At 39.3% G+C, this 10,834-nt stretch overlaps 1 protein-coding gene across 3 annotated transcripts; it reads right to left on the minus strand.

Moving 5' to 3' along the window:
• Window positions 1-1,339: 1,339 nt before the first annotated feature.
• LOC131245530 (putative pentatricopeptide repeat-containing protein At3g15200) lies at window positions 1,340-10,810 on the minus strand. Of its 3 annotated transcripts, none has more exons than XR_009170905.1 (3): window positions 8,648-10,810; window positions 5,485-7,249; window positions 1,340-2,179 (listed from the first exon to the last, which is right to left on the minus strand). XR_009170905.1 is itself a non-coding variant. In XM_058245055.1 (2 exons), the coding sequence occupies exons 1-2, from the start codon at window positions 8,694-8,696 to the stop codon at window positions 5,607-5,609; spliced, it is 1,692 nt and encodes a 563-aa protein (XP_058101038.1). In that variant the 5' UTR covers window positions 8,697-10,810; the 3' UTR covers window positions 5,114-5,606. The 3 variants fall into 3 exon arrangements, 1 of the variants encoding a protein (XP_058101038.1); XR_009170904.1 differs by lacking the exon at window positions 1,340-2,179 and adding an exon at window positions 5,114-5,364; XM_058245055.1 differs by lacking the exon at window positions 1,340-2,179 and having other exon boundaries at window positions 5,114-7,249.
• Between the last annotated feature and the right edge of the window lie 24 nt (window positions 10,811-10,834).

Here is a 10,834-nt window from a genome sequence, read left to right on the forward strand (position 1 = left end):
GGTTGATCCGTTGGGGTTTGAACCCAACTAGTATGACCATTGTTGATGCAGAAATCTTGTTAACTTTTTATGGACTTTCGTGTGCTTACATAAGGGACGAACAAAGGAAACCCCAGCTAGTATAGGGGACCCTTTGATGCCTGAGTTAGGCAGGAAATCTGGGTCTAATTCAATAAGGGGGTTAGCCTTTCGGTGTCAGACGATTTCTCACACATTTCCAGTCATTTCTTACTAGATTAGACCTACATACCATACCTGAGTTAGGCATTGGAGGGTCCCTGTACTAGCCAGTGTCTCCTTTGTTTGTCTCTTATGTAGGTATACGAAGGTCCAAGAAAGGCTAACCAGATTTCTGTATCAACAACTATCTAAACATATACATATACACAAACATGAACCCGAATATGCATGCATGCGCTTGTGGTCAATAGCATACGTTCGGACTAATGGCACAGCCCCCATCGAACTAAATTCTTATGCCACTTGAGAGAGAGCTCAAGCCCCATGCAAAAGTCTCATTTTATAAACTTGTTATTTTCCTTGTTCATTTTCAATGTGGAATAAGAAAGCCAATCACTCTTTCAAAACAAAGAAAACAATGAGGGAAAAGAATTTTGAAACACATTTCATTAAATAAATAAATAAATAAACCTTTTAAAATACAACACATGTTCCCCTATCCATTTTAAGCTCCGCACGATGACAAATAAAATACTTAAACCATTGCATAACTTGCATAGCATCTGGAAGACAATTTGTACATTATACAACTTTGCATGGATCCAAAACAGCCCCACAAGGCATGGAAGGTGCCATGGCTTTGTGCCACGAATGGACTACATGGACTACATCAAAACCATTCATATGCTAGACTAGACAGTGAATAGATCATCATCCAAGAATCACACCGTGTGGACAATCATAACCCTTAAAATCTCCAACATGCAAACAAACAATAAAAGACAAACGTCAAAAATAGCTTGCATTCAATGAAAATCACTAATTAGATGGTTAGGATGCCTCATCAGGATCATTAATAGAGAACCACACGGGATACCTGGTTGGGATGATTACACATATGCCACATGTGTAGTACACAACGTGGAGGCCTCCAGACGTAGTAGATCACCTCCTTCTCTCATTGAGCTTTCAATGCGTGACATTCTTTCCATCTAGATATTCAGAGGAGTAGTTGCATTCGAGTAAAGTTGTGTCGGCACAGGCTGTCCAGTGCAGACATTGTACATCATTAATTTAAGAAGATAAGGACAACCTGTCCCCAAATTTATGCATGGCAACTTAAGAAGATAAGGACAACCTGTCCCCAAATTTTAATCATTAATAAGGATTGTATGTCTTTCTCAAAAAGGAAGGGTAAGATCGAGGATAGCTATCTCTAGATTGGTACATGTCAAAACACATTATTTCATGCACATGCACAATTGTCCAAGTTTACCTCACGTGTGCACATGTCATATAAAAAGAGCACACGATGAAGAACTCGGGACCTCATTCCAAACACATCTATCTACTTTACATTTATCTTATCTTAGTCTGGCCTAGTTCTAGCTTATATAGTTACTGCATAACAGCTCTCGCTATAATACATTAGGAGTAAAGTAAATATCATTAACCTTAAGTTGTAAGAATGATCAATTAAGTTCTAATTTGGTCAATCATAATAACTTGGTCACATCCTACTAACCACCCACCTTGATCGTCTGTCTCAATATATGTATCAGGTATTTATCTTTACCTTTCGACTATTTTTTTGGTTGATTGGTACTATCTATTGTTATGGGCCATACATTTAAATATCAATAAAATTGGCATTGTTTAATTTTATTTTATTTATTTATACGTTCTTGTTCATTTAAGAAATATACAAACTTGAAGACCGGTATAAAAAATGTTAATGAGCTCGTAGACGCACATCTATTATCCCAATGCAAAAAGAACTTATTTAAAAGGGCTAACCCCTACCCTTTCACAAATCGACTAAATGGAGCACAAACCGATAGTTGAGAGGATAATTGGATTTTGTGTCCAAACTCCAATCTGTCCATCTTGATGCAGGGAACACCAGTGATTCAATCAAACCTTTGAATTGAGTAGACTTTGGCATGCCCACTCACCCACACACGAAAAACTAATCTTCGCCATCGTTCAAGCATGTGGCCTTGTTTGATAAAATTAGCAGCAACAGTGTCAATAATTGAAAGTATACCAAAATATCTCAAGTGTATCAAATATATAAGTTTCATGTATCAACTGTATCGACAATAATATCACCAATATAAGTTGACCTTCTTTACAACAATATGCGTGTGTTATTCAACAAAAGATAAAGAAAATCCAAAAAAAAAAAAAAAATGCAATTTTTTTTTTTAAATTTTCTTCCAAAATTTTTTACATATCTAAGTTTGTGAGGGTAGATTTTAGCACCTCTACTTCTTCCACATGACTCTCATTTGGGAGAGAAATCATGGATCGAAACATCGGTGGACCAAAACCAATAAAGTATAATTATTGCAATAAAATGAATTTTTTTTCTTCCTTTTCTTATGGATATCACTTCAAATATGTGTATGTGCATGATTCTCATGCATTGATATGGATTTGAGTGAAAAAAAATGAAAGATCAAAAGTTAAGGAAGTTAAGGAAAATCTTCTTCTTCTTTTTTTTCTCCCCATTTTCTTGCTTAAGTAATTGAAGGGGCCTAAAATTTAACATTATGATGAGGGTAGGCTAATCTACATATTCATGTTAATCTCTCAATTTTTTAAAAAAAATTTTTGTCAATTATTTATATTTTCAAAAAAAAATTTAAAAATATTTATTTTGAAAAATAATAATTTCAACATTTTTTTAAAGATGTTTACTTTTTGGTTTTGAGGTTTTTAATTTATGTTTCCATCTACGTGATCAATGGGTTGCATTTCTTGGCAGAAAATCAGTTTTTTTTTTTTTTTTTTTTAATTTATAATATTAAAATTTTTATTTATGTAAAAAAAATATATTTCCATTTGATTTGATTTTTATTTTTTTTCGGTGTGGATGCATGCTTGTATCATGAAATGCATGTATGTGTGTGTATACGTATGTATGGATGAAAGGATGGATCATAATGTGTGTATGTATTTATTTGTGGATTGATGGATCAAGGTGTATGTATTCATGGATGGATGGATCATGCATATGTGTGTGTGTGAATGGATAGTTGAATCGATGGATCATGCATGTGTATGCATTTATGTGTGTGTGTACGTATGGATGCATGCATGGATGGATAAATCGTGCATGTGTCCATGCACGGATCATGCAAGTGTATATACATGTATGTCATTGTATAAATGCATGCATGGATCAATGGATGGATAGAGATGACAACTTCAAGTCACGCCGTATTCCATATGGGCATGAGGAATGGCTAGATAGGTAAGTTTTTAGATGTCTTAATTACTGTTTGGCATATGTATTTATATTATATAAACTTATTTTGCTTATTATTGCTGTAATTTCTTATTATAACACATTTTTAAGCCCCTATTAAATTAAAACTTATTATGCATGTTTTTTTTCTCCTTCTTTTAAATATACAAATATGTGAATTTTAACATCTCTCGAAGTTTCATTGAAAAATCCCAACATTTTCCCTTCTATGATGTTTTTCTTTTTAGTATCAACGATATCGACACATGTTTTTGTATCCCTACCTAGCAATATATGTAAAGAAACTAATACTACGAAAACTAGCTAGCAGCAATCTTTAATGCCCGACATATGTCACACGCATCAACATGCGCATGTGTTATAAATACTACATATGCCGCCATTCATGTTAAACTCCACACACGCACCACAATTTATCTTTACTCCTGCATGATTTGGGTAGCCTGTCCAAGACATGCAGACACAACTTTGCTTGCATCCAAACTGCCTCAAGAGTATTTCCAACTTTAGGGCCCACTTGATGAGTGTACTACTCTGGTTTTGGACTCAGGGCATTTACAGCAAGATCTGTTTGATGGACTGGCTCAAATGTTCCATGTATGCCATTTCATATCATTTCTTTTGTGTGGGTGAGATGCATTTCATGGCTGAAATGGGGCATCGAGCCAAGTCGAGTCGAGGTGGGCCAAGCTCAGCATAGCTTGTCCATGATGTACTCGAGTTCGAGCTCGAGCTCGGCCTCAAGCTCAACATTGAAGCTTGGCTTGTTTATCAAAGTTGTCGAGTTGAGTTCGAGTCGAGCTAGTGGTTCGAGTTGAGTTGAATTTACCTCGAGTCGAGCTCGAGCTTGTTGGGTGAGAAAGTAATGGATTCTGTTCTTGATCCTCCTCCATTGATTTAGAAGAGAAGCTAAATAAAAAAAATTTAAAGAAGGATTTTACATGACGCTCCACCAAGCGAAATTCATTTTTAGTTTGGCCCGACAACCGAAATAGGGTGTAGTCCATCTTTTAGCAGTCTAGAAAATCCATCTGTGTGGACCCTATGATAGAAGAACCATGGGGCCAAAAGCATCCTCAATTGTATATTTTGAATTACCCATCATCAAGACCATACTTTTCAATGGATAGGATTTTGAACAGACCTGAGACCACAGAAAAGTGGGACCCACCTGTATTGTTGCTGCTCAGACAAAAGCGCAGTTTCCGTTACCTTGCAGATGATCTGAGGACTTGTAGCTCACAACATATTCAGGAAGGATATGTCTATTCATGTGAGTGTTCCATGCAATATACCATTTTGGATTCAAGAGATCATCAACACCAACATCAAACACTTCACGGCTGGCGTGAAAGCAAAGAGATCCCACTTTAACTTTCTCCGCATTCCCCACAACTTTAATATATTTATTAATCAAGCCAAGTCGAGCTCGAGTTCGAGCTTCGAGTCGAGTCGAGTTGAAATGCCCCCTGGTCGAACTCCGCTTGAACTCAACTCAAGCTTCAAATAATTAGCTTGAATCGGCCCGAATCGGCCATTCAAGCCGAGTCAATCCGAGCTGACTCGACCCGAGTCGAGCGAGTTTTTCAAGCTAGCTCGACTCGTGAACAGCCCTATGGACCAGTATCCATTCCACCATTTGTTTGGAGCAGCCTAGAAGAAGCCTCCACAAGTTTTTATTTTTTATTATTTATTTTTTTAAGGTAAGTAAATTTATACAAATTAGAGGGAAATGACATTTCCAAAATACAAGAAACGTTGTGAAGACCCAGCAACCACCAAGGCTTCCACAAGTTCCAACCAAATGCTTCCATCTAATCTCATCAACCCTTGGTGTGGAATCATGGGCTTTCCCGAGAGCTCGTTGATACATCCATGATCAGAAAATCATAAATTCTCCATGATAGAATCTGGCAATTTGTTAGATTCAATATTTTCAAACCCCTTAAATGGGCAGAAACTATTGAAAGAAAAAGAAAAAATGAAGACTTTTTAAGTAAATCCATAACTGTTGTTTGCTAGAGTCTCACCGATCCTGCTGGTTCCAGCGTATGATTTCGTGAATTTGAGCATTGTGCATGAAGCGACGGTCATCTTTCTTTCGCTTTCTTCAGTCTACAGAAGGAAATCAGTGTAGAACTTCCAAAGAGATCTATCTTCCTCTCTTCTTCTCATCTTTAACTGTAGCAATCGATAAACTACCATTCGTCTCCTGCTTTAGTTCAATCGCCTTGATCAGTAATTCGGTCCTTGGCTCTGGTATCATTCCTTTCAATGTCATTTCAGCAAAATACCGTAAAGCCTCATCCATCCTTCCATTGTTGTAAAATCCATGGATCATTATAGTATAAGATCGCTGATCGGGACCCATCCCGTTCTTTTCCATCTCGACCCACATCGATTGGATTCCTTCTAGATGATTCCACTCAATGTACAGCTTCAAGATCAAGTTATAGGTGTCACCCATTAGTCTACAACCACTTCTCTCCATCCTTTCCAACAATCCAGGCACTTCCTCCGGCTTCTTCATTGATTTGAAGAAGTACCCAAAAGTCCTGGTATTCGGGGGGCAGCCCTTCTGTTCCATTTCATCCAAGAGCTCGTATGCTTTCTCCATCCTTCGAATCTTGCAGAGGTGTTTTATAAGAGAGTTATAAGTTGCAACGTTTGGAAGGCAGCCATGCTCATTCATTTCACCGAAGATGGTGAGAGCATCTGGCACTCTCTTCTTAAAGCATAAGCCATCGATAATGCAGTTGCAGATTGCCACATCCGGTGGGCAACCCTTTTTCCACATGGCAGTGAACAATTCAACTGCCCGGCTCAATTTCCCTGCCTTTGTCAGGGAATTGATGAAAATCCCATATGTGAACAGATCAGGCTTGCACCTGGAGATGATTATATCATTCCAGAACCTTTTTGCTTCACGTAAGCTTCCCAACACACACCAACCATTGAGGATTATATTTCGACTTTTTATATCTGGAGTGAACTCATCCTGCTTCAATAGAAAGAGAGATTCGGCTGCTGCGACGTGTTTGTATCTACAGAGAGACATCAGAAGTGTGTGGAAAGCGGTATTGTCGAGTTTTAGGCCGAACTCTTCCCGCTTGTAGAACATCTCTATTGCTTCTTCTACCTTGTGACCAGATGCATATCTGTTCAACAGAATTGCAAACGTTCTTTCAGTGACGAGGGATGTCCGTTTCTCTTGTGGGATTTCATCGATTAGTTTCCTCATCAATTCAAATTGCTTCATCCTCCCTAGAATATCAAGCATCTCATTGAGAGCTCTAGATCCATGAGAATAGCCTTTTTGGCCAGAAGCCCAATTGAAGAACAAGAAAGCAGGACACCAATCGGAGCGATGTCTCTGAAGTACCTCAATAACTAGATTTTCAGTAACAGAAAGTCCACACTGATAAAGAGCTGATTTCAGCTTAGCAGGGTCTTGATGAACCTTCAGAAGATTTTGGATCATAACAGCATCTTTGCTAATTGAAGGATCATCGCGCAAAACCAGGTTATCAGAACCGGGCATGGACCCCACCTCAGCATGTGAGCTTGAACCAGGATACTCATCATATTCAGTGGAAGAGTTTGGGTCTCTTTCTATATACAAATTCTGGTATGGAGCATGACTCGGGAAAGTAATATTCCAAAATTGGTAGTTTTCTTTATTGGTTCCGGTGCAGTTACGCCCAAATCTGTCTTGGATGTGTGACATGAAATTCCGTCGTAGAAAAGGAAATATCTTCTTTAATGAATGATGTTCATCTATGAAACAACTCCGATCTGAAATAGAAATAGGGGATTAAAAACAGGAAGAATTAACTATTACAATCTGGAACTTTATTTCCCGCAAAAACATCAGATCCAAGCAAAAGAAAACCAGCTGGTTCTCATTCAAGGGTAAGTTTGGATGCAATACAATTGACTTGCAATTGTTAGTCTAATAAAATGGAAAAAAAAACAAATTGTATTTTCAAAAACAGGATTTATAACACCAACCCCAAATGGCTAGGACAAGGCCGTGATGACGATGAACAAAATCATAATTTCCCCAAGTTGAAATCAAGTTACTTTCAGTTTGGATTGTAACTTGTGGCGTAATTCATCATTATGAATTAAGAAACACATATTGGCGTAATTCATCATTATGAATTAAGAAACACATATTTCATCATTTCTTCCTGATTAAATCAAATAATCCCAATTCAATTAATTCAAATCACTGTATCCAAACTCTATGAAATCGTCCAGACAGAACTTCCATTGGGATAAAGTTCATCCAAGGATACTAAAAAGCAGCTAAAAGCCACCAATTCATTCAAAGAACTCCCCATGATGGTGAGCCTGTAGCTTTTTGGATTCAAGTGGGCAACAGGTGCATTTCATAATTGTGTATTAGTAGTGATCACCAACAACTGATTGTAGATTAGCTTAGCTTAGCACACAACCCGTCTCGCGTGCATAGGACATCCAAGCCATACTGAAGGTGGGGCCCACCATGAATATCGCGTGCAAAGAAACAAGTCCAGTCCACTTACAATGCCCGGCACCCTCCACACAAGTATATTGAATCAGGCCATCAGCTGTTCCGATCCGAACTGTTCTTTTTTTGCACATAGCGGTGAGTCTAATGAGTAGACCGGTCTGATTGTTTGCCAGTGGAGCTTCATTGCAGGGTCCACATTTTGCAGGGCCTGAATGTTCTACAAATGTCTGGACTTGAGACGGGCCAATCCTAAATACAGGGACCATATGTATGGTTTGACACACAGGCCCATCTTTCCCGCCAACGTATCACTTGCGCAGAACATCTGACCCATTCAAAATCTCAGCATACCATGAGAATTACCTGGGGTGGAAATCAGGTTGGTCCACTCATCAGGCGTATCACACATCAAAATCAATGGATACTCGATGATCTGACTCAACGTACGGTTGTGATCCGCTTGATTTTCACAGAAGATAATCTCCATGATGTGCTCAACACTTTGAACGGTTAAGATGTTCCACGCACGCGACCAGACGGTGGCAACAGCTCACATCCAGTACTCACTATAAGAAGTTCACATTTCTCCTAATCAGAAGTTCCAAATTTCCAAAACCCTAGAATAACTAAAATATATATGTATTGCAAGGTGCATCGTAAGGGAAAAGGGAAAAATGGTAATTTCCATAACTTACAGTAGAGAAAGGAAGGATGTAAGAGAGTCTTTGGGACTCTGGAGACCATTGACGCCTGCTTGCTTCTCCGCGGGAGGTTGGAGGTGGCGGGGATGTTTTTCCTGCCTTCTGAAGATACTAATATGCATGTAGCTGCATGAAAGTTCTATGCATTTTCATACTCACCGTACACTTGGACATCAGTAATGTTCATCAGAACGGTTGTTATGGTGGGACACCACATGGATAGGACACAGATCAAAACTGATCAGGATTTGAGTGTTTTATCGATCAGATGAGTAGCCTACGAAAAGAACGGTTTGATCAGCGGTTCACATTCAACTAGTAAAACTCACGGGAACTGGATCTGCGTTGTCCAGTAATGTTATTTTTTTACCTGTGGACCATCCACTCGATGGCCCTAGCAGACCCACGGTTCAGATTGTGGGACATGTTGCCACGTGTAGGAGGGGGGGACTTCCGTATCTCTTCACTGGGAAACAGACGGACAAAACTGATCCGTACACCTCAAAGTAAACCGTCCAAATAGTGGGCTCCATTTCATTACCGAGATTTCACTCTACGCGGATGATCTTACATGGCTTATTGCTGAAAGTACGATGGACGGTTCAAGTGAAAACTAGCCAGTGGCTGAAAAGGATGGATAAACAGACCTCATCTTTGTACAGTGGCCAATCCACAAGGTGGTCATTTAAGTGCTCGGTGAGGATTGACTGACAGACTTGCTCATCTAATGGGTCAATGGTGTTGGCACCATTTGCTAAGTGGTGCTGGGGACAATCTCTAGCCGCATTCTAGTGGGCCATAACCTATATCACAGTGATGGGACAATCTTAAACGTCTGTTTCCCATCTGAATTTGGAGCATATTTCTTTTTACTGGCTTACTAGCCTTCAATTGAATGATTTAACGGTTGATTTTTTAATCTTTATACTTCCAAGGTAACTTTGGAATTTTTGAAACATCTCATAGGGATTGTTACTGGCAAATTTCCTCAAGAATTCTAATTTTACCTAACAATGCCTTGACGTTTTTGAAGATCGGTGTCCAAGTATTGTGGGGCCCACATGAATGGTACCCAATCGGACTACAGGTGCACCCATCAAGTTCATCAAATGGCCCACATACAAATTCGTTGTTTTTTGGGTGGTGAACATTGTTTTCTACGGTGTGGCCCGCTGCTGATTATTGGACCAAACTGATATTCTGTTCGTCTCATCATCATAGTGGGTCTACCTGTTGGATGGGTTAGATGTCATACACGCCATGTTGGCCCCACAACACTCACCTCCACCTTTCAGAAAAGGTATTCGTTCATTTCCTGCGCAAGAAGCCCCTTTGGCAACTTTATAAAATAAAGACGGTTCGTCAAAATCAAAATTCTTTGAGGAACTGTGGTAAATAAATAAATAAAAATCCCCATCATATGATGTGATGGTTTATTATATTCCCAAAAATCACTCAGATATTAGAGTCATAGGATCAATCATAGGATCCTTGAGCTGGTCATGACAAATTGGGGGCCATGGTTAAGTAATCCAGCATCCAGACCATCATCAGTCTGTTGCCTGCCACTGCGGATGGACCATGCCCCGAGAATCTCCTTGATAGGAAGATCCCGGTCACCACTACCAAGCCTCCTCTCAGTTGAGTATGGACCACCAATGTTTCTCTTGCATCCATCTGTAAACCACAAACTAGGACTAAGCCCCTGTTTGGATGCCACCTCAATATGAGCTTTTAGTTCATTTTCATTGTGCATTAGAGCTCATGATAGTTGGTGTCAAGAAGATTATTTTTTATCTACCGAAAAGAAATATGATCTCTCAAATACACAATTACCATTTGACTAAAATGAGATGAACTCGTGTTTAAGCAGCACCCAAACAGGCACAGGATTTTTCCAAAAGAGGAAACTTTACGGCAGTCTGGTATACAATAGACCCATGGTATGAATTTCTGAACAATGAGCCTAGCCGCCCCACAAGTCAGAACTGAAAACCCGAGTATGCAGTGAAACACCTCTGCTTATGAATCTTTCAACTCTCTCTTCTCAAACATCCACTTGCAGGCTTGGCGCTGAAGTGCTATTTTCAGAGGGCAGTCCATCCACTGAATCTTGAAATTCCAACAGCCTGGATGGAACCATGGGTTCCACTTGTCCAAACTGAAAAACCAGGCAGACCA

The sequence above is a fragment of the Magnolia sinica genome, chromosome 5 (genome assembly GCF_029962835.1).
Source record: "Magnolia sinica isolate HGM2019 chromosome 5, MsV1, whole genome shotgun sequence".
In the NCBI taxonomy this organism is placed as follows: domain Eukaryota; kingdom Viridiplantae; phylum Streptophyta; class Magnoliopsida; order Magnoliales; family Magnoliaceae; genus Magnolia; species Magnolia sinica.